This window comes from Zalophus californianus, chromosome 2 (genome assembly GCF_009762305.2).
Source record: "Zalophus californianus isolate mZalCal1 chromosome 2, mZalCal1.pri.v2, whole genome shotgun sequence".
NCBI lineage: Eukaryota > Metazoa > Chordata > Mammalia > Carnivora > Otariidae > Zalophus > Zalophus californianus.
The window spans coordinates 83,968,538-83,993,569 of NC_045596.1; the positions used below are offsets into that span (position 1 = coordinate 83,968,538).

A 25,032-nucleotide genomic window follows, 5' to 3' on the forward strand; every position below is an offset into this window, starting at 1 on the left:
TTCAAGCTCCCTCACAGCATAGACCTGCCCCTGGTCAGAGCTAGGAATTCCACTCACCGACTCTTTCCTCATTGCTTCCTTCATGCTATCACTAGTGTTCATATGTCGGTGAATCACAGCCAGCCTAATGCTATCTCTCACCATATTTGCCCCAGGGATTACTTAACTACACAGTTTTGCCTTGCACGCCTTTCACAAGTCTCCATCTTATTTCTTATTTCGATTCGAAGCTCTCTGAGGAAAAGGACCCGTTATCACCACTGTGGTTTCTATAGTCTTGGCACAGGTCCCTTCCTGTGACCAAGCAATGGATAAGCTGATTGTGATCAGTGATGAGTAACTTCTATTCATAGTTCAAAATCTGAAGGAATAGTTGCCCAAGCTAGAGAGAGTATGATTTTCAAGACTATAATTTAAAATATCCACTACAGCATTGTGTTTAGGATTGCCTGAGGTCCTACCACTTACTGTGTTATACTGGTTAAGTTACTTAACCTTTCTGTACCACATTTTTCTCATGTGTAAAATGAAGATAATAATGGTGCCATTATCATAGGATTGTTGTGAGGATGAAATGTGATAATACAAATAAATCAGTTAGAAGATATGGCACATAGAAAAAGACCAATAAATTCTGAGATATAATTATTTATGATATGTACAAAAGGGTGCACGAGACTCTTCGGGTAGTTAGATACAGAAAGAATAAAGAGCATTTTCCCATACGGATCCCAATCATACCTGGCATGGAGGCAAACTAAGCTCTGACATCATAGTCAAATGAATTATGAGCGTCCTTCATTTTCCCAAAACCTCTTGGAAACAATGATCTAACTGTACACCGTCAACTAAAATGAGAATGATATAATAGATGAGAATAGATACATTGTCTTGAAGGAAAAGCAACCAGAGACCTAAATGCAGCCTCGCCCTCTGTCCTGCCCTTCTGTCTCTCCCTTCATTTCTCACCTGAACAAGCAGGCTGGAAGGCATTCCTAGAAGATTTACCCCCACCATTTCTCAGAACATAAAGGTCAAAAGAAAAAAAAAAAAAAAAAAGAACAGATGTTCTTTCTCTCCTCCATCCACGTCAGGGGTTCCCACAGCCTCCCTCATCTAACCCACCATTATCCCCACCCCAGGAAAAAGCACAATAGAGAACAACAAACTATGCACACAACACATATGTAATGAACACACGCGCACACACACACCCTTTCTGTTGGCTACACACTGCTAACCTGGCCATCCAGTGAAGTAAAAAGCCAAGAGTTACCTCACTGCCTCTCCCTCTGGCATCATTAAGCTGGAAGCAATGAAGGAAAAGATTTAACAAGAGTCAAATGACACTATAGGCAAAAGACTGAAGTAGAAGATATTTATTGGGGGAGGGGAGCTTTTTTGCCTGCTCTTCTACAAGAAGCAGAGCCTTTATGCTACCTCCTGTCTCCAGGCTCAAGCAATCATTACATCGGCAAACCACTGCAGTCTCCTTCGTTCTGTCTAGACCCAACCCAACACATTCCACACTCTCATGCAGATCAATTTTCTGAAAACACAAGGCTGATCCCTATTCCACTTTCATTTGCAACTCTTTCATTAGACATATCATGCTATTGTGCATTATTATAGTTAGGTGTGCCAATGTCATACCTCCCTCAATAAACTGTAATGCCATAGGAGAACCCAAACTATATTACTTGTATTAAACAATCTTCACTCATTCATTCAAAACATGCATAAAATATGTGTTATGTACCAGGCACTATACTAGCCCCTAGAGATGAGTCAGGTCATTCCCTTCAATGTGTTTAAAATCATATGTGTATATGTCGGTCGTGGGGGCTGGGTGGGGAGAGCCATATAAAAAGAAAATTATAATGCATGAAATTATTCACATTGTATAATATTATGATATAATTGTGATATATAATATATTACTATCTCATAGGCACGAGGTAACATAAGATCACATAGAAGGGGCTCCTACTAGGGGCGCCTGGGTGGCTCAGTCATTAAACAACTGCCTTTGGCTCAGGTCATGATCCCAGGGTCCTGGGATCGAGCCCCGCATCGAGCTCCCTGCTCAGAGGGAGGCCTGCTTCTCCCTCTTCCACTCCTCCCGCCTGTGTTCCCTCTCTGGCTGTGTTTCTCTCTGTCAAATAAATAATTAAATCTTTAAAAAAAAAGAGGGGCTCCTACTAAACCCTTGGACAGATCAAGAAAGGCTTCTCAGAAGAAATAACATCTTAACTGATAGCTGAAGCATCAGCAGATACACAGGGAGAACCAGGAACTATGGGCAGTCCATTAAGACATAGTAGTGGCAAAGAAGAAGGCTTGAGAAATATACAGGAACCAGATCATAAAAGGGCTTAAGCCACATTAAAGAGTTTGAAATTTATCTTGAAGGAGTTGAACTGCTTTAGTAAGAGGAGTGATATGATCAGATTTCTACTTTTAAAATGACCACTTTAATTAGAGTATAGTAACCATTCGAAGTGTTTGTTGAACACATGACTAGTTAAGTGTAAGTAGCATAGTAAAAAAGATTGCAGGAATTCAAAAGAGAGAGAAATCAGTGAATCGGTGCTGGCTGTGATACCCCAAAAAGGTTTTATGAAGCAGTTTAACTCGTCTTTCAAAAATGTACGATTTTGATAGGGTAATTCAAGGAAAAGCACTTTCTAGTTGGAAACAGGAAGGGTACAAGGAAGATAATGAGCTAGGAAGTAGCTGTGCAAAAGTTTCAGGTGAATTCACAGAAGAGCAAATAGTTTAGTTTAGTGAGTGCTAGGTCTGGAGAGATAGGTTGGCATCTCAGGGTCAGCCTTGAGGGATGGGGGGGCCTTGAATGCCGGTCTCAGGATTTAAACTTCACCAGCAAAGAGACTGCCAGCTCCTGGCTGAGTTTTGAAAGGAGAGAGGCATACTCCAAGTGTTGTGTTAGAAAGATTGAATATGAATCGGAAGAGGTTTAAACACCAGGTCCAGGTAACAGGGTGTAGGAATGTAAAAGGAAAAACAAAAGCAGGAGATGAGCTGCAAGATACATATCAAAAAAAAAAAAAAAAAAGAGAAGTAAAAGCATAGGGTTGGGTGATGGGTGAAACAAAGGTCACCTCACATGCCAACCTCCTATGTCTCCAGCACCCCTACTAATTTCCCTGGCAGGCTGATTTATCTGAATAGATGCATTTCCTGAAGCTTTGTGTTACCATTTGGATGATGAGAGTCTTCTCTTTTATGAAGCTGTTTAACCAGTGTCTACACCTAAGAACTAGGAGGTAAGGTTTTTTTTTAAAGAAAATGAAGAGAAAAGAATATTTGGAGAACGAGAGAAGACGATCAGAACAAACTGAGGCCATTCTTAAGTCCCCTAAATCAATCACACAAGGTATTCATTCAGTTGGGGCACCACTGTTTACTGCAGGACCCCACTGAGATAGACCAGACTTACACCCAGTCCTGGGACCCCAGGGGTTGAATTAGCTCAAAGAGTTCCCTTCTCTCATTGTTGGGGTCACCTCCTCTACCCGCTCTTTGTAACCTCAGTAACGACAAGAAGCAGAAGGATAAACTCAATTGTTCTGTTGTCTCCTGTTTGAACTCGGGTCACTTTGGTTTCCCAAAGCGACAACTTAATTTAATAGTACTTAGGGATACTGAAAAAAAATATTAGAAACCCCCTTCCAAAATTGTCTAACAAACTTCCAGAGTACAGTAGTCTATTACTTAAGAAAAGCTGACCTAAGAAACATCACAACCCTCATCCAAAGGAACAATGTCATTTATAAATAGATCTCTTAGAAGAGTCAATAAATCCCTGGCTCATCAAAATAAATTCTATTTTCTCAGCCTTTTTCAAAGTCAGAAAGTCAGACTCCTCACAATAGGCCCGTGTATTATTTATTCTACTTTACGGCAGGTGGGGAAACTGAAGTTGCATTCTTTAAGATAGAGATATCAAGGGGCGCCTGGGTGGCTCAGTTGGCTAAGCGTCTGACTCCTGGTTTCGGCTCAGATCCTGATCTCAGGATGGTGAGATCAAGCTCCTAGGCAGGCTCAGCACTCAGCAATGGCTCTGCTTGGGATTCTTTCTCTCCCTCTGTCCCTCCCACTCATGTATGCTGCCCTTGCTCTCTCTCTCTCTCTCTCAGATAAATAAATAAATCTTTAAAAAAAAACAATAGAGATATTAATGGCTATAAATTTTGTTCCAAATTGGATGGTGTCTTGCTATAACAGATATGAATGCCAGCTAATTAGTAGATTCTCTGCAAAGGCATTTCATTTGTCACTGTTTAACTGATGACTGTTGTTTTCTTTAGCACTTTTTAGTTGATGTTTGTTAGGCCTGATTACACGATAAACTTTCCTCAGCTTCCCTTTGTTTCCAAAGTAATTATGGGCTTCTTCCTCTCTCTTTTTGATGCCCACAGATGCCATAATGAAGGCAGTTAAATATGCAAACATGAGAATAAGAAACAAGGTGTCCACATACATATAATTTACTTATTGAGGCATCCGAATTACTCATAAACTAGGGATCATATTGTTAATAAAATGATCCGATTTTCCAAAAAAAAATTGGACATATTTTCCAGTGTCTTCGCCAACAGATGGTTCAGGGGTCTTTTGTCACTTTATAATTCATCTACACCTCTCCAGACATGACAAGATAAGGAGATAATGTAAGTGAAAACAATGTGTGGGCCACAGATATGCAGCTGCAAGCGAAATCCCCACACTTCTTTCCAAGCACATGACCGCCCCTACTCCTACCTAGAACATTTTAGTCAGCTATTTCCCCTAACTGAAGAGACTGCAACTGGACAGAAAGTAGTTAAGAAGGTGTTTGCTTTATTTTCTAAAATAGTATAACTATGGGGGCATTTCAGTTATCCAACATAGAAGTTCTCAGACTTTAAACCAACGGTAATATCATGCCAGAATGGGAACTATACATAATTTACCAAAGAACATATATAAGCAGACCACAAAACACTTCCAGATCAAAGGCAGTTCACTCTCTGAAACCCCCATGGCATCAGAAAGTGCTACTTCTTCCCGAGTATTGTATGTTTTAATTGAGGTAAGATATTTCTAATAAAAAAAAATGCCAACCTATCTGTAATTTTATTAGCAAGGATTTTACCTGATTAAAGTTTCCCTATCTGGCATCTAAGATTAGATACGTTGGGAAATGCTAAATTCCTGAGTGGAGAATACATAGTATGCAGTATTTCCCAAACATCTCAGAACACAAACACTTTTTCTAACACAAACTAACATTGCCCAGAAGTGGCAAACACTATGCAAATACTGCATACTGCTGTTCATCATCAGTTGTCACTGGAACAAGAGCAGAAGGAAAAAAAAAATCAAAGCATTGAGTTAACTGAATTTTTAGAAGTGGGTAGGAGTTCTGGGGAGGATGCTAAAAGCACACTTTGCCTACCTCACAGTTTTAAGAAATAATCACAAAATATTTATTATGGAGGTGACTAGGAATCTATAATGGCATCTTTTTTTTTTGAAACTTATTAACAGGTATGATCTTAAAATTCTCCCAGGTAGCTCATGGCTGTCTTTAAATCCTAGGCATTACCAAATATCTGGCTAATACTGTGTATACATACTGAGAAATATATTTTTATTTTGAATGAAAATTAGAATCAAACACTTGACCTGACAAATGACTAAAAACTAAGACTCTAAACCCAGTCTGGGCATCAGCTGGGTATGTGATCTTGGTCAAGGCCTCCTTGGTTTCCCGATCTCTGTACAATAGACCCTTCAGCTCTGTAAGCCTCATGAAACCCACCTAGGAAAGACACCTACAGCCGTTCTTACCCATCAAGCAACAGTTGATGAGGGTGGCATGTGAGCCACTATCTTTGCTGGGAAGATTTAAGTACACCGTTCCCATCTAAAAAGCATCTCATAAGGTGCTTCCAGCCCTCAACTACTTCATAAACTGTTCTGTAAAATTTTATAACCACAGGCGTCTGCCCTCTCCGCTCATCAGGAGTAAAACTGCAACTTCTGGCTCCCTCAGCAACACCAGCCCTTTATAAAACCCTGGTAAAAGAAAGCCCAGGGTGGTGCGAATCAAGGGCCACGGATCAGTTACCGCCTCACACTTGAAAAATGCCCCGATAGTCTTCCTCCCTCTCTTTTCCCAAACAAATAGCGTTCTTATACAAATGAAAGTCCACGGACCCCGAGAGCCTGGAAGGGCTGCGGGGACCCCGGCCGTACCTGATTGAAGTGCAGCTGCCCGGGCTCGGCGACACCCTCCGCGGGGGCGGCTCCCAGCTGCTCCAGCAGGCGCGCGAGCTGCGCCGCCGACAGGCTCCGATTCGCGCCGAACACGCTCAGCACATCCTCGCTAAAGGCGAGCCCGGGCCCCACCGCCGTGCCTCCGATGCCCGCGGCCGCCAGCAGTAGGAGCCCAGCCACCGCCCGGCCCGGGGCCATCCTGGCCGGGGCTGCCTCTCTCGAGGGCCTGGAACGGGCTGAAGCGCACCGGGACGCTCTGGGCGCACCGGCGTCGGTGCCCAAGGGCGCGCGGATCAGGCGTCGTCGGCGCGGGTCCGAGTCAGCCGTGACGCGGGCGCCCCTGGTCCTCCGCCGCCTTCGGAAGAGCAGCAGCCCGCGACCTGCGGGGCATTGAAGTGGAGGTGCAGCGGGGGTGGGGAGCGATAAGCAGAGCGGGCCCCCGGCCTCCTGGAGAGCCTAAGATAAAGAGGACAAAAGGGGACAGAGATAAAGGCCAGCGGGCCACCCGCCGGCCAGCCCCGGGAGCACTGCCTTGCCGGAGCCCTCGAACGCCCGGCCGGGCAGGGGGCCAACTGCCCCGGAGCCGGGTTTGCAAATGTCCCAGGATTTGCATAGTGTGGTGACACACGCTGCTCCCGGATATAAAGCCCCAAACCAAATTTCTTTAGGAAGAACTAAAACCACTCTCACTATAGAACCCCACCTCTTCTTCCTGTCTTGCTGCTAAATTCCCTCTGAGCAAACTTAGACGCGGTGAGACAAGGCAGTCCCCGAGGAGCTGCAGGAAATAGCTCTTTCGGAGTCCTGGACTTCGCGTCTAAACGGGACCCTCCCTCTCCCAGATCTCTTTGCTGGGCTTGGCAAACTAACCTGCTAACCTCTCACCTCGCCTGTCTGTCTCTTTCTGCTTCTGCGTCTCTGTGTGTGTCCACGTGAGTCTCAGTCTCTCTCTTTCTCTGTCTCTCTCTGTCTCTCTCTCTCTCTCTCTCAACACTATCTGGCAAGTCCGCTAGGAAACTCCGAGCTCGGGCCCTACCCCCTTTACAGATAAGAGGCGGGCCCTGTCCCCGCCTCTCTGGCACGTGGTGACACGCACTCCCCCAACCTGAACTCCCGCGCTCGTCCACACCGGGGCGCAGAGCCACCGGCGTTGCGCATTCCTCCCCCCACCCCCGCCCCGCGACCCAGCTCTCCACCCTCACCCCGGGGGGTTACCTGAATGCCACATCTGTGTCGGTGTCCCCAGCCTCCTTTCTGGTCTCGGTGGTCTCTTTGTTACCTTGCTGAAACCAGCTTCCTGGAATAGATTCTGGAGCCCCATGCATTGTCTAAGAGATTAGCAGGAATTGGCTTTTTTGTCGTACTTCGTAAACTCCGAGGAAAAAAAGGAAACCAAATCTGCAGCGTGGTGGCGGGCTGACTGAGCCTGCACTGCCCAAGTCGGCCCTTCCTGACGCCGCACAGGATATCCGCAGATCAGAATAAGTGTTTGTTTGTTCAAATGAGGGTTCAAGAAAAGCTGACTTAGGTGTGAGATCAACAAGCTTGTGCAAAGTGAATGCGGTGTGTGGGGACAAAGGTTGTGTCTAGTGGATATAATTGTCCAGAAATAAAGTAAATCTTGGTTCGCTGCTCCATGGCTAAGTACAATAAGAAGAATTCAAAGTGGTGTTCTTGCCTTTCACTTGGAGAGTGCACAGGCTCCTAAAAAAGCCGAATTTAAGAGACACTAAAGTGCAGAAAAAGGCAAGGAGATGTGGAAGGGGGACTTAAATGTAAATGTGAAAAATAGAGACAGAGAGAGAAAATTCCAGAGGGATAAGGATCTAGGTGGACATAACTGAGGGCTATCATACGGAAAATGTTTAACTGTATTCTAACCAGTAACAGGGCAGAGTCACCAAGAGGAAAGTTTCTGCAGAATATAAAGCACAAGTGGCTTTGGGAGGTAGTGACTTCTCCATGATTGAGAGTGTTTCAAACCCACAGGTAAGTGGTAGAAGGATTCCTGTCTTGGAGGGAGATCAGCAAAATGATCTTGATGGTGTGTCCCTTCCAATGATAAAATCTGTATATTTGTTAGTAATAATTTATGAAATTATAATGGTACAAAAAGGGCAAATATTTCACCCAAGGGCCAGAAGTAAGTTCATGTCACAGTTAAGCTCTTAAATTATACAAATGATGGGACACTTCGAGATTTTTATTGGATTCTTAAATGTAGTTTGTTGTTTATTTTTCCTTTTGACCTCAGTGACTCAAGGGGATTCTTTGAAATTCATGAATGCTTCAGGTAGTTCATCCACATCCAGCAAGTTGTTTATTCCCAGCTTGAACTGCAACACTGCTAAGATGTTGGATTTTCCACAAATATAAATGGGTTTTAATTAATACAAATTTGTATTGTGGATTTTTTTAATAAAATTTTTATATTAGTCATTCATGTCTAAATACATACATTTTGTCTGCCCATCAACCCCAAAAGACAACAAACAGTAAAATAAGTAATAATCAACTTGCTTGGCAAATTTGCCAAATACAGTTAGTATGGTTTAAGCATGCAATTAAGAGAGAGTATTCAGAAAATTACAAGTTACTAACTACCAAATTGGCAAGGCTAATTTCTAGATCTTCCACTCTAATGAAATATAATCACCAAAGTACTACTCAGATAATGTTTTAGGGCTCAAAATATGGCATTCTGTCAGCAATATCATTACTGAAAAAAAGGACTTCCAGTTTAAAATATAAAGTGTAATGTTAATAACTATAATTTCTCTGAGAAATTTGCCTGAAAGTTTTAAGTAGTTTTAAATGGTAATATTTAACGGAGCATGCCAGGAACCGCAGCCAGGATATTGAAAGATGCTTTGTCTTTCTGACAATGTCACCTGGGAATCTTGGTGACAGGTTCAATTCCCTCATCTATGAAACAGGAAAATTGGGATCGAAGAACAAGTATCTACTCCAGCCTTATTTCTAAATGTCTAATTTAGGGCACCTGGGTGGCTCAGTTGGTTAAGCGACTGCCTTCGGCTCAGGTCATGATCCCAGAGTCCCGGATCAAGTCCCACATCGGGCTCCCGGCTCAGCAGGGAGCCTGCTTCCCCCTCTGACCCTCACCACTCTCATGCTGTTTCTCTCTATATATATAACAAATAAATAAAATCTTTAAAAAAATAAAAAAATAAATGTCTAATTTAGGAGTCATCTTTGAGAACAAAACATGAAACTCCTAGAAGAGAAATAAAAGTTCAATTCTCCAGAGGCCCCTGGGTAGCTCAGTCAGTTAAGCCTCCGGCTCTTGATTTGGGCTCAGGTCAGGATCCCAGGGTCCTGAGATTGAGCCCCTCCCTCTTTGTCCTTGCACTGGGCTCCCTGCTCAATGGGGAGTCTGCTTATCCCTCTCCCTCTGCCCCCACTCCCTCTGCCCCCCATTCATGCGCTCTCTCTCTCACTCTCTCTCTTTCAGATAAATAAATAAATAAATCTTTTAAGGAAAAAAATTATTCTCTCTCTTCCTCGGCCCCTCCCTTCTTTAAAAAATATCAATTCTCCAATGGAAAGGATATATAAAGTCAAGCCTTACTTTTTCCAATAGCTTCAAATTTTCTTTTAAACTTTCTCACGTATTCGTTTCCCTGTGGAAGGACTAACAAGCAAATCGAAGAGACAACACATCCCTTTCCCTTCTTCCCCTTCCCTTCTCTTCTGCTTCCTCCAGTCTTAAAGCCATGAGGTGGAGCATAGCATGGTAAATAGTATCTGTGTGGAGGGCAGTCACAGTGACCCAAAGAGGGGTGCATTTGGAACCTGAACGAGAGAAGAAGGGTATCCAAGGAGGAGGGAAATTTAGTGTCAGCAGTTATAGCCCACGCAGGGTGGCAAAGGTGTCCAGATGGTAGAGGGAACATGGAAAATCAGAAGATGCATTTATTTCTGAACAGCAGGAGTGTGTGCATGCAGCCTAGCACAGAATGTCAGCACCCAGGTATGATGAGCATCCTTCCCAGTATAGTTTGTCAGAGCCCAGGCTGGAGGGAGAGTGCGTCCACAGTGGCCTGGTATGGGGTCTCAGAGCCAGAGCGAAGATAGGAGGGCATCTTTGGGTGGAGGGAGAGAGAGGCAGCTGAGTGTGGAGAGTCAGAGCCTGAATGGGTGAGAGAGAGTCTGTGCTTGATGATGACCTGCATAGAAAGTCAGAGATGGAGAAGGGTGAGGAGAGAGACCCTGCTGAGCAATAGCATGAGGTACCAGACTCTGTGCAGTGAGCAGAGAGCTGCCCCACACAGAGTGTGTGACAGTGGGATTTATAAAAAGAAATATGTATTTGGTCTTCATCCCAGTTTCTGGCACACAGCTCCTAAAACCCTTGGATTTTCCAAGTTATGAGAATGACAAAGGTGTCTGAGGTGACTTTTGGACCACACCTGAAGTTGGGGGCTGCTTGCCAGGAGAATCAACCATATGATTATAAGGCTGGAACTTTCAGTCCCACTCGCCTGACTTCTGCAGAGAGATGGCCTGGAGGTTGACTCAATCGCCAATGGCCAATGATTTAATCAATCATACCTATGTCATGAAAGCTCCCATAAAAACCCAAAAGGACTAAGTTTGGAGAGCCTCCAGGTTGGTGAACACATGGAGATTCATGAAGAGTGGTGCCCCTGGAGAAGGGTAGAAGTCCCAAGCCCCTTTTCCACACCTTGTCCTGTGCATCTCTTCCATCAGGCTGTCCCGGAGTTACATCTTTCTATAATAAACCGGGGATCTAGTAAGTAAAGTATTTCTCAGAGTTCTGTGAGTCATTGGAAACTCCAATCTATAGTCAGTCAGTTAGAGCACAGGTGTCAGCTTGGACTTCGTAACTGCTGGGGGTAAGGGGCAGTCTTGTAGGACAGAGCCCTTAAACTATGGGTTCTGATGCTATCTCCCAGTAGGTGATATCAGAACTGAGTTGAATTGTGGGACCCTCAGCTGGTGTCTGAAAATTGCTCAGATGTGTGTAGAAAACCCCTCATATTGAATTTGGGGTGCAGAATCATAGAGTGCCAGAACCCAAGCAAGAGAGGGAGGGAATGAGAGGGAAGAAAATGGCAGCGGAAGTAAAAAATTAATTATACATAAAGGGATTCATTAAACACGTGACTATATTAAAGATAATCGCAACCAGTTTTCTCACTGTCAAGGAAGGAATTTGCAAACTTGGAGAGGGAGAAAACTTAGAATGAACCCATTCTGTTGGGTTAGAATTGGAGCTATCATTGCAAATTCATGGTTTTCACTACATAAACAGATAAAAAAAATAGATATAGTTGTAAAAAATGTCCTAGCTCTGGCCACTGGCAGGCCCTGGAAACAGTGATGCCCCAACAACAATCAATGAGCATATCTATGGCCCTCAGCTTGGCTTCTAAAAACTAATCTCAGGGGGTGGCTGGCTGGCTGGCTCAGTTGGAAAGAGCATGGGATTCCTGATCTCGGGGTCAGGAGTTTGAGACCCATGTTGGGGGTAGAGATTATTTAAGTAAAAATAAAACTTCAAAAAAATTAAAAATAAAATAGAAACTATTCTCCTCTAATAGGAACCTGGGCTCCTTGGAGAAAAGTTTGATTCCAGGACTAGGCAGACAAAGCACAAGCTAACCCTGGAATCTCTCATTGTGCCTGAAAACAAGGAAGTGGTCAAAGAATGTAGAAAATACATATTAAAGTATTCCAAAATAGTGGAGCATTATATCAGCAACTTACACTCAAATGGTTCAGTGAGGAAAAGTCTTTGCTTACATCTTAAGTTTGTAATTGCTTCAAAATTTAAAAAATACAACATTGAGTATTGAAGATAAGAACAAAGTTCCCACAACAAATTACATAGAAATCAAATCTGAAAGTTTTGCTAAAATTCCAACCTTATAATATTCAGTGAAATTGATTTACTCATTTCTTACATATTTTTAACATCTGTATCACAGTCCATGCTGTCTGGGAATACAAGAATGAAAGGATGCATTTTATCTTACCTTTAAGAAGCTTGTAGTTCAATTTAGATAGTAGTAAGATGATTGCTATAGTGGAGATTTTAAAGGTTGCAGTAGAGAGAGATAAAAGCACCTATATTTGCAGCAGAGGCTGAGCAAATAATTGACAGAGCAGGTAACCCTTGAGCTTGAAGGATAACTAAAGTTTGAGAGAAAAAACAAGGAGCAGAAGCACATTGCAAGATGAAGTAATGCTGAGAGACCTGAAAATAAAAAATAAAAGAAAATTAAAAAACGCTGAGACACCTGAAAGAGCAAGGAGAACCACAAGGAGGTCTTTGGAACTGGAGAGCCTGGAGCATAAAGCAGCATCTAACAGAACCCAAAAAACTCTCCAAGTTCCACTGGGTCAAAGATGTCTTCATCTACTGATGCTCCAAAAGATTCTTTGTAGTAAATACCCAGTAGTGCAATTGCTGGATCATATGGTAGCTCTATTTTCAACTTTTTGAGGAACCTCCATACTGTTTTCCAGAGTGGCTGCACCAGCTTGCATTCCCACCAACAGTGTAGGAGGGTTCCCCTTTCTCCACATCCCCGCCAACATCTGTCGTTCCCTGACTTGTTCATTTCAGCCATTCTGACTGGTGTGAGGTGGTATCTCATTGAGGTTTTGATTTGGATTTCCCTGATGCCGAGTGATGTTGAGCACTTTTTCACGTGTCTGTTGGCATTTGGATGTCTTCTTTGGAAAAATGTCTGTTCATGTCTTCTGCCCATTTCTTGATTGGATTATTTGTTCTTTGGGTGTTGAGTTTGATAAGTTCTTTATAGATTTTGGATACTAGCCCTTTGTCTGATACGTCATTTGCAAATATTTTCTCCCATTCTGTTGGTTGTCTTTTGGTTTTGTGGACTGTTTCTTTTGCTGTGCAAAAGCTTTTTATCTTGATGAAATCCCAGTAGTTCATTTTTGCCCTTGCTTCCTTTGCCTTTGGTGATGTTTCTAGGAAGAAGTTGCTGGGGCTAAGGTCGAAGGGATCCAAAGGGGTACGTGCACCCCAATGTTTATAGCAACAATGTCCACAATAGCCAAACTGTGGAAAGAGCCAAGATGTCCATCGACAGATGAATGGATAAAGAAGATGTGGTATATACACAATGGAATATTATGCAGCCATCAAAAGGAATGAGATCTTGCCATTTGCAATGACGTGGGTAGAACTGGAGGGTGTTATGCTGAGTGAAATAAGTCAATCAGAGAAAGACATGTATCATATAACCTCACTGATATGAGGACTTCTTAATCTCAGGAAACAAACTGAGGGTTGCTGGAGTGGTGGGGGGTGGGAGGGATGGGGTGGCTGGGTGATAGACACTGGGGAGGGTATGTGCTATTGTGAGCGCTGTGAATTGTGCAAGACTGTTGAATCACAGATCTGTACCTCTGAAACAAATAATGCAATATATGTTAAGAAAAAAAAAAGAAGAAAAAGAAGATAGCAGGTGGGGAAGAATGAAGGGGGGTAAATCGGAGGGGGAGACGAGCCATGAGAGACGATCAACTCTGAAAAACAAACTGAGGGTTCTAGAGGGGAGGGGGGTGGGAGAATGGGTTAGCCTGGTGATGGGTATTAAAGAGGGCACGTTCTGAATGGAGCACTGGGTGTTGTGCACAAACAATGAATCACGGAACACTACATCAAAAACCAATGATGTAATGTATGGTGATTAACATAACAATAAAAAATTTTAAAGAAAAAAAAGATTCTTTATGGTCATCTGTGGTAAAAAATCTCCTCAGTGAATTTAAGCCTCCTTTTTCCTATATTATAAGCACCAAATAATATCCACTCCTCATTACTACAAACATGCCACACATAAAATTCTCAAGTAAGGGCAAGGTAATGACTCTGTCCATATCATACGTGTCTATATATCTCTTCAGCCATCAGTGCTACAGACGATGTAGGTAGGAATCAGATTTCTGCAAGTCCTCTGTGAATTATTCACGGGACTAAAATAATATCCATGCAATCTATGTCACTGAATAACTGTGAAAATCAGATGTGATAAGGTGTGTGAAAACTCTTTATAAACTATAAAACAGAACATCAGTATTATTATAAGCCAACATGGTAGGGTAATGTGACCTGTGTAATCAGCCCAGTGAGGTGCCATTGAGAAATGGACAAGAACAACCAAGAATACCCTGGAACAAAAGACTGCTTTATAGCTAACAAAATTCTTGAGGTTTTTTTTTCCTCCCCAGGAAATTAAAGCACTAATCAAAAATAGAAAGAACCATGGACACCAGCAAGTCTAATCTGGTGGGTTTTTGAGTAAGGAAAAGAAAGGTCAAGAGAGTCAAATGAAATAGTAAAGTAACACATTTTGACAATTAGACTGGAGCACCTGGGTGACTCAGTCGGTTACTTGTCTGCCTTCGACTCAGGTCATGATCCCAGGGTCCTGGGATGGACTCCACATCGGGCTCCCTGCTTAGTGGGGAGCTTGCTTCTGTCTCTGCCTGCCACTCCCTCTGCTATGCTTTCTCTCTCTCTCTGACAAATAAATAAAATCTTAAAAACTAAAAAACCACCAGTCAATGTTTTAAAAATAATATTTGTGTGACTTTAATTTGAGTAAATTAAACAAAATTATATTAGCCGTTGTTTTACTTAGCTCTTCTTCCTTCTTTTTCTTGAGTTCTTTTCTAATGGACCAATAACCCAAAGCCTTTTGCTCCCATTCAGCTCAGCTCGCCCAGCAGGACCTCATCGTGGCTTTTGTGTTTCATAATTCTATACAATTTTTATCATATTCTTAAAATTCTGGGAAAATATATATGTACTAACATGGAAAGGTGTTGAATAAATTAATGGAAACAGTAAGAACAGAATATGTTGTAAAACAATATAAACAGCAGTGTGTGTGTGTGTGTGTGTGTGTGTGTGTTTGCACTGAAGTTAACAAAAGTCTGGGGGAATATGCACCAAGCTGTTTACAACGTTTTCCTCCTAAGAAGCAGGTTTGGTCAGCAGGGGATTCAAAGGGAAGAATAGTATCTTTCTCTAGAAAGAAGAATAAGGAAAACATACATTTTTCTTCATATACTTTTATGGTATTTGAATTTTTTAAAAGGTATATCTTTTATAATTAAAGGAGCAAAAAATTATCAAACTATAGATAGTGGGAGAAGTCTGGGTGGCCTCTAAAATGGAGAGTTAGAATCAGTCAATGCGTCTCCAGGCGCCCAATGGGGACCGTCTTGAGCAGCAGATGCAAAGATCCCATGCTGTGTGGCTGGCATGCTTCTTTTTATCACAGAAAGCTTGCAAAAAGAACACAGATTTATAAAAAGGAGCCCCCAAAGGCACCCAACCCCTTACTCTATGAATCCAGAATAGCCCCAGGTCTTTGATGGGGAATGGAGTAAGCTCAACAGCAGGCGTGAATAAGTCTCCACAGGAGAGGTTCTACCCCTATCTCAACCCTCCCAGAATTTGAGGCTCAGAATCCCAAAGCTTGACTGAAATTGAGCTGCTGGGAAATATAATCATGTAAGAACAATAAAGAATTTTGTTTTCAAGATAAAAACTTAGTACAAAGCTTAGCCATAGGCAAAATTATAGAATGAAACTATAACAAGGAACTCTTTTCTCCTCTGGGTTCTCAACCCCTTAATACCTGGGACCCACACCCTCTTCTTTGCCTTCCCTTCCTCCACATCTTATAATCCCAGGATCTCCTGTTCCCTTTAAAATATAAAAAATTACGAATTAAAAAATGCTAATTGACTATTTGTTTTGTGTGTGTGTGTGTGTGTGTGTGTGTGTGTGTGCGCGCGCGCGCGCGCGCCAAAGGTATCACTGGTTTTTCTAGTTCACAAAACATTTTCAACTTAAGAATTTAAATGAGAGGGGCGCCTGGGTGGCTCAGTCGTTGAGTGTCTGCCTTCGGCTCAAGTCATGATCCCAGGATCCTGGGATCGAGCCCCACATCCGACTCCCTGCTCCTCCACGGGAAGCCTGCTTCTCCCTCCCCCACCCCCCCTGCTTGTGTTCCCTCTCTCACTGTGTCTCTCTCTGTCAAATAAATAAATAAAATATTTTTTTTAAAAAAAGAATTTAAGTGAGACTACTGGAAGTAAGAAAACAAAATACTACGTGTCATCTCCTCAGTGTCTGCGCTAGTAGAATCCTCTTGACCAGTTTCACTTTTAGTCTTTTTTCCAGAAACTCATTCACACCACATTTTTGCTAAACAGAAGTGCTCTCACTGTTACTGCACATTCATCTAGGACTCCTGATAAAGGGGTTAAACCCTGTTTAAGAGAGTTCCGTGATTTCTAAGCAATGTGCACGGAGACTACTCCCACCCCAGGTCTCCTGGCAGCAAGGTATTGAGGAAGAAAAAGTGAAATAAGAATCAGAAGACTTGCGTTCTCCTTCTAACTGAAACATGTGAACAGTTTTGTATTCTGTAGTTGGCATGCCTTAGTGCTTCCAGATATCCCAGGGGTTGTGACAAGAGTTCCTTGAGAGAATACAAATTAAAGCATTTCATAAACCACAAAGCCAAGGAAAACTAAAAAATTCCAAACGAGCCAAACCAGATTGATGTCATTTTCAGCACAGTTTACAGCATTGTGATGTGATTTGTCTCTCTGAGGCACACAACAACCTCAAACAAGCCAGGTAGCGCACCTTCTCCAGAGAGAAAAGTACTTCTCTGTAGGACCAGAGCGTGGTCCAGAGAGCTCACTCTAGAATACCCAGCTTGCTTTTTTTTTTTTTAACTTGGATGGAGTTTGTCACTTTATCAAAGAAACTTTAATGTTTTCTAGTTCTATTTCTTGTTTTGATGCCTTTGTTTGGTACATTTCAGAAGGAGGAACATTATTCTTGGCACACACAATTGAAAAACCAAGCTTTGATACCTGTGGCTTTACACTTAAATATGATCCATTCTTAGGTGAAAGTCTTAATGTAGATAAATGTACTTGGAATAAAGTATGATTTACACAAAAATAGAATAAAAGCAGGATAGCTATTACAGGGAAAGATAACAGTTACAATACACAGAAAACGTCCTGTCCAAAAATAACATATCTTAATGGCCTAAGGACTGTAGAGTAGTTTTCAACTTGTATTTGCGATAAAAGAAATATTCCCCAGACATAAAATCTGGTGCCACTGAGAGATTTATGGGTTTACTAATGTCCAAGGTTTTTTTATGTTGCAGGCACAGTCTCTAGACTGTCTTGTCTGGAGGAAGGCAGGGACAACCGATGGACAACTGATGGCCCTTGGGTGTCTTCTAGGATCTCCACAGCTTATTTCTTAATTCAAGCTATCCAAACCATGTTTGCTCTTTTTCGTACAGAAAAATATATTTTCCATTGAAGTTTGGTAGCTCAATTAGATATGAGAAAAACTCATGTTGAAAGAAGCCTAAATATTTACTCACACAAAAGCACCATGAGTCTTTAAGCTTATTACAAGCAGGAATAAGCAGGTACTTTATTCCAAAGTCCTAGAACTACTGCCTAGGTCTTTCTCTTAAAGAAGAAGAAAGAATTGCTATCATGGTGTTCATTCCAGGAAAACAGAGAGTTTAGATGGATTTCTTCTCCATCATTTATTATCTTCACTTGTGAATTTGAGGGGAGGAGAAAAGAAGGACAGTAGAGGGAGATATTCTATAATGATACAAGTTTGATAAAATGAGTTGCATATACTGAATTAAGTTCTTATTTCCTCTGACACTTCCCAATTAGTTTTATTATTAAAAATGGAATCTAATCCCCAGTGATTTCTAAACTGTTTCATATTTTAAAGATAACCTGGGGGTTTATTATGTATTTGAGCTCTCACCTGCTACTGTTGCTCTTTAATTGCAGTTTTCATTATTTTAAATGTCATGGGAAAATGTTGCTGAGATCGCCTTAATTTTTTTAAATGAGCTTGAATTCATTTTTGTAAAAAAATAAATTGATAAATGTGCACAGAGAAAAGACTTGCATGCATAAATTTATCAACCCTGATCATCTCTAGATGGTAGGAATGTGAAGTTCTTTTTTTAAGATTTTTCATATTTTCTAAATCTTCTGAAAAAATTATTTCACAATTAAATGTTTAATATTAATTTTAAGACAGCAACAACAAAATGAAAAGTTAGAGAGTTAAGTAGAATGAGGATATGCACAACTTTTTATTGAAAAGCCAATGTTGGGTGCCTGGGTGGCTCAGTCGGTTAAGCGACTGCCTTAGGCTCAGGTCATGATACTAGGGTCCCGGGATTGAGTCCCACAACGGTCTCCCTGCTCAGCGGGAAGACTGCTTCTCCCTCTCCCACTCCCCCTGCTTGTGTTCCCTCTCTCGCTGTCTCTCTCTCTCTCTCTCTCTGACAAATAAATAAATAAAATCTTTATTTAAAAAAAAAAGAAAGCGAATGTTAAGGTGGGGTGAAGTTTTCCCATTGTGGATTTCATGTCTGTGGGATTTCCCTTAATTTGAGGAAAGAACTCTTCGTCCTTCTTATTTATAGGGCTAATAATAAACTCACATTAAGAATAAAAACTGAGTTAGCAAACTCAATATGTAGCAGGGGAAAATCCCCAAAGGCCAGAATTTTTAGGCTTCATAAAACTTTCCAACTGTAATCGTTTCCTCCTACATGCAAAGGAAAAAGGTAGACTAAAACCATAAATTCTAAATGATTAAGATATAATAAATGGCCCCAAAAATTCTAAGCAGTTACCATTTTGCAAGTTTTTATCTAAAATATTACATAGGAATACATAAGGCACTTGTGATGAGCCCTGGGTGTTATATGGAAGTGATGAATCACTAAATTCTTTAAAAATAATAATAAAATAAAATATTACGTAGGAAAAATAATTACTTTAGAGAGTTTTAATCTAAAATATTATCAAATATCTAAAAACTAAATAAAACTAATAAATCTAACTAAAATCTAAATAAAACTAACAACTTAAAATAATCTAAAGCATTTCATCCAAAATATCTAAAATTGGAATAAGTAACTTCTCCAAGTTGCTTCTTCCTACTTACTCCACTGAAGGTTAATATAAAAAGGATTTTACCAATATTATGTTCAAGTCTTTAATCTTAATAATGCAAAATTATTCCTATAAGGTCTCTGCCTACCTTATTCTTCATCATTGTGTGATTCTAGGCTTTGAATTTTCAAAGAAGCCTCAGAAAAATCTTGGAACAAACTTGGGGCCAAAATAAAGTTGTCATCTAGAGAGCTCAGACAGGAAGTGAAGCTGATAAAACTCAATGTCTTTTCTGCTCTTTTATATCAAAAGAGATTTGTAATGCTCCATTTGGCCAACTCTGGAGAACAAGACTAGCAGAATTGCTGGGATTAGAAAAGGAAGAGGTATGCCATAGCTTCCCCATCTGCATACACTGCCCCTGGGATCTGTAGATAGAGAACCAAAGAACGGAACTGGGCACCATCACGGACCAGATCATATCAAAAATCATTTCTAAAGCAGGTTCAGAGATGCCTGGGATTTAAGATAATTAGAGAACATTTATATCACTGTCATGTTTTACTCAGCTATCTCCCCACTGACACTATAGAACTCAACACTGATGGCCGCAGATGCAGCGCCATCGCCAAAAATCGTTATCTGTAATCTGCTCTCTCGGATCCATAGTTCCTACGAAGACATAATATCTCTCTGAGGCAAGCTGGTCTGAGGGGGCCGTCTGATGGAAGCCTACAATGAAGATAACAGCGTTTTCACTGCATCTTCCCCATTCGTGTGTAGTTGGCCAAATGCCATCTTTTCCTTACAGATGTTATTCTTACCATATAATCTGTGCTTGAACGACTACCTGGCATTTCAATTCCAGTGTGTCAATATTTGGGAAGTTAATTCATTGCCTTCACCAGAACTCTTCACATATAGTTTATGTTCTTAACTATTAGGAGTCCATTTAAATCAAAGATAGGGGGCGCCTGGGTGGCTGAGTCCTTAAGTGTCGGCCCTCCGCTCAGGTCTTTGGTCCCAGGGTCCTGGGATAGAGCTCCGCATCAGGCTCTGTGCTCAGCGGGGAGCCTTCTTCTTCCTCTATCCCTCCCCCCTGCTTGTGATCTCTCTCTCTCTCTCTCTCTCTCGGTTGAATAAATAAAATCTTAAAAAAAATAAAAATAAAAATAAATCAAAGATAGGCAAAATACAGAAAGGTAAACTGGTTTTTTTAAATGTTGACTCATTTAAAACAAAGACCAGCATTAACATCATATGCAGTATATATTTCAAATTGGTAGTCTTCTTTTGATATATATATTGATAAGGGTGGTAAAGAGCACTACCTGCTAACTAATTGATCTGCATTTGAGAAACAAAAACAAAAAGAGACAATGTCTGGTCACTAGGCTTCTTGCCAAGAAGTCAGGTCAAAGTACATAGAGGCTGCAGTGTTTGATCAGCCAGTGAAGTGGGTTACAACGAACCCAAGTGTGCTCATTCATGGTACTTTTCTACCTGCAACTCTTTTATAACTGTTAGAATGGGTCCGCTTTTGTTTCATTTTGGTTTTTTGGTTTTATTTTTCGGTTTTTTTTTTTTTTTGGTGTTTTGTTTTGTTTCATTTCTTTTCCTGGCCTGGATTCTTCTGACAGCTAATTATTATCTAAAATATATGACAAAAAATAATAATAATATGGAGTTCCTTAAACATTTAAAAGACAAAAGAAGGACTTTTTGCTCTGGTTGGTTTGGGACCACTTGATCCTGTCACTTATAGGCACATGGTTGATCATTGATAAACACCGATTTTCATAAAGTAGTTTTCTTTGGTAAATATTCACTAATTGATCTTTAAATCTATATCCTAAATACTTCTTTTAAAAAATGTTAAACCCTGTTCTCAGTTTTGCACTGATTATATTACAACCTTCGCAGAACCTGTTGATATGACAACGTGCTATTAGTAAACCTCTAGACTACCATGTGAACATATTTAACACTTAGCCCAAACCTTTGTGGTATATAGAAAAAGAGGATCTTTAGCCGGGAGATGCCTTTTTCAAATATTATGAGAATTAGAGGAGGTCATATATGTAGAGGATCTAGCATAAAGGCATAGGGATGTGTGTGTGTGTGTGTGTGTGCCTCAAGCACTGTGCTATACTTTCTTATGTGCCCCAGTTCCCTAAAATAATACTAATTGTGATTATGACATTGATCTGAATTCCAAATCAGAAATATCTGTTTTCACTGAGAAAATATAAACCCTCAGAAGAGAACATTATTTTCCTACATCAACTCTGTAGCCCACCCTTATCTGAATTCTTAAACTACCTTCTTGCCTGGTAGAGCATATGAACTTTCCAAACTTTTTTCCAAGCCCAGCCCTCCACTGGAACAACGGATCACATCCTCTCTTGCTTGCTCAAGGTCTTTGTCCCCACATTATACCTTCTCTCCCCGACCATATCATCGGTTTTCCCCTCAGTATTCAATCATTCCCAAGAGAAAACATTACCTCTTACCTCTTACAAGTTTCCCTCACCCTATAAATGTCTCAAGCTATCTCTCTATTTGTTATACGTTGAATTGTTTCCCTCAAAAGAAGACAGAGTGAAGTCCTAACCCTCGGTAACTCAAAACATGACCTTGTTTGGAAATAAGGTCATTGCAGATGAAATTAGTTAGGAGGGGGTCCTCCTGGAGTAGGGTGGGTCCCGATCCAATAGGACTGGTGTCTTGTAGGAACATGGGCATGTGGAAACAGAGAGACACACGTTGGGGGGGTGGGGGGGACACCACGTGACGATGAAGACGGAGATTGGAGTTGTGCAGCTGCAAGTCAAGGAACGCCAAAGGTTGCTGGTAAACCCCCAGCAGCTGGGAAGAAGCAAGGAGAGTTTCCCCTACAGGTTTCAGAAGGAGTATGGCCATGCCAACAATCTGATCTCAGACTTCTAGCTTCCAGGACCGCATGAGGCAATAAATTTCTGCTGTTCTGAGCCACCCAACGTGTGGTACTTTCTTACAGCAGCCCTGGGAAGCAAATAGACCATTTCCACTCTGTATTACACTATTCCCATGAGCAGAAAACATTACCTTTTATCACTGAAAAATTCCCTTGACCCTAAATCTTCCTTAAGCTAGCGCCCTAATCCTGTGCTTCCTTTTTGTAGGAAATGTCTTTAGAGAGTCCCTTCTAAGTGGTGCCATTACTTACTCTCCCCCCCACCCCCCCACCCCCCCGTCCTCTGGTGCACTCATTCTGGTCAAGACCCTCACTCTTCCCTCCACTCCTCAGCTGCCATTTTTGTCAAGATAACTTACTGTACTTTGTTTTTCTTCAAAGCAAATAACATTATATGTTTATTTTTTAATTTAGCTGTCGTCTCTCTCTCTCTCGCCGGAATCTAAGCTCCACAATGACGGGGAATTGGTGTATGTTTTCACTGGCCCCCTCCAGGTCCTGGCGCTCAGCGGGTCCTTAGTGAAATTTTGTTGAATGAGGCAACGCATTTACTTTTAGAGCATTAATTACATGTGATGCATAAAGCTTCCATTGGGATTCAAATACTCTTTAATTATGGATGCTAGAAATTTCGTAAGGAATTTGTTGCAGTTTTCAGGAGTTTGAAGACTACCAACAAAAGGTGATTTATGCATTGCAAGCATATATTATCATTCATTTTTCACCCTAAGATAAACTGTGATGTCTTTATTTTATATACCTTCCCAAGCTATGAGCAGATACTAATCTTCACATTCATCCTATGTATTGGGGAAAGGCAGTTTTTTTTTTTAACTTGTATCTTACAGATTTGGAAACTAAGTGACTTATGAACGAAAGGGCCTTATTGTAACATCTCAGTGCATAAATGAGAAAATAGAAACTGATCAAATCAGTTTAATTTCCACTAAAATCACCCACCATCAACACTACCTTATAATTTTGTTGACATTTAAGATTATTATCTTGATTGTACTAAATGAGAAAAAATAACTTCTTCCTGGATATTATGGCAATTTATAGATGAGGAATATGAAATCAGATATATTATGCAAACAAATGCATAAATGAAGATTTCTTGCTCAGGTCAGTGCTCTGAGGAGCAGCAGACATTTAGCACAATGAACTGAGTAAAAAGAGAAAATTGAGAAGCACTGTTAGACATATTCATAAAGTGCATTATCTGCAATGTGAATAAGACTATGGTCACATCAGTCTATGATGTGATAGTTCACAGTGATCAACCATCTATATCCACATAAACTTGTCTTCCCGTTTTCTCATTGCCCTCCCTACCAGTAATAGCAAGATAAGGCAGCAAATTAAAGGTACTGAATCTTTGCTAAAGAAGAAATCAGGGATACATTGTTACACTGCCTATGGAGGCCTCCATAGAAGAATACTATGAATTTTTTTCAAGCTATTTTTTGGAAATGGGAGTAATATAACAATAGTATTTTAATCACCCATGTATATATCCAATAACAATACTTTCATGAATACTGTGTTTCATATTTCCACTAAACTCACCTTTTTAAAAATTATGTTAACTCACTAATTTCATGAAGAAAATTAATTCCAGAAATTTTAAGGACAAGTGATACTGGATTTAACGAGACAAAAACTATTTATAAAAATACATTTGCATTCTATTTTATGAAATATTACTTCAACCCTTGGTTTAACTCAACTCTCTTCTCTCTCTCCCCCAACCCTGCCTCTTAACCACCCTTCCTTACTTTCCAATCAGATTTCCCATCATTTTCTCCTTCCAACCTAGACAAATGGAAGAGGCATCTCTACACTTGTCTGAAGACAGTCCCGTACCTGAACTACAAAACCTCTTCTCTCCCTGCACCTGAAGCCCTGCTCACCAGTTGTCTCCTTTCTCACCCATACCTTCATCCTTTTTCTGGCCCTTGGTTTCTTCCCAGCAGCACTCACACCCATCTACCTACTCCATGCTCCACTGGAGCCAATACACTATTTCACTCTTCTTCTCCCACCAAAGTTTGCACCTTCAATTATCAACCCACAGGCTCAATGATCTCAAGGTATCCCTCCTTTGCTAGGTCTCTCAGCAGCTTTTGGCATTGGCTGACCACTCTCTCCTTGAAACAACGCTGCCTTGTCTTTCATGAAGCCACACTCACCTTGTTTTTCTTCAACTTTTCTATACTCCTTATCAGTCTGTTTTGTTAATGCTACATATGAGTCCTGCTAGTGTTCGTGTAGTCCTGTAGTCTAGTAGTCTTGTTCAATGCTGGTGTCCCTCTAAAGCCTGTTCTGGGACACCTGGCTGGCTCAGTTGGAAGAGCATGCAACTTTTGATCTCAGGGTTGTGAGTTCAAGCCCCGTGTTAGATGTGGAGATTGCTTAAATAAATAAAAAGCTTTACAAGAAAAGAAAAGTTTTAAATAATAATAATAATAACTTTTTAAAAAATAAACCCTCTTCTGGATCCTCTTTTCTTGAACAAGCTTGTTTATTCCCTTTCTATCAGTTATACTTGTTAGGGCTGAATTATGTCCCCTCAAAATTCATATGTTGAAGTCCTAATGCCCAGTACCTCAGAATGTGACTTCAAATGGTCTTTAAAGAGGTAATTGAATTAAAATGAGGTCATGTGAGTGGCCTTCATCCAATATAAATGATGTTCTTATAAGAAGAAGAGATTTAGGCACAAGTAGACACAGACAAAAGATGATCTGAAGACGCAGGAGATGACCAAAGAGAGAGTCCTCACA

The 25,032-nt window shown here is 41.0% G+C and overlaps 1 protein-coding gene across 3 annotated transcripts in view; it reads right to left on the reverse strand.

The window, feature by feature from the left end:
• SLC39A8 (solute carrier family 39 member 8) overlaps nt 1-7,303 on the reverse strand; it is a 69,433-nt gene extending 62,130 nt beyond the window's left edge. Inside the window, exons 1-2 of one of the 3 annotated variants that reach the window (XM_027598986.2) lie at nt 7,156-7,303; nt 6,265-6,741 (exon numbers count right to left, since the gene is read on the reverse strand). In XM_027598986.2, the coding sequence (XP_027454787.1) occupies nt 6,265-6,483 (219 nt within the window). In that variant the 5' untranslated portion in view covers nt 6,484-6,741; nt 7,156-7,303. The other 2 variants (XM_027598987.2, XM_027598988.2) reach the window with 2 other exon arrangements.
• Nucleotides 7,304-25,032: the final 17,729 nt, after the last annotated feature.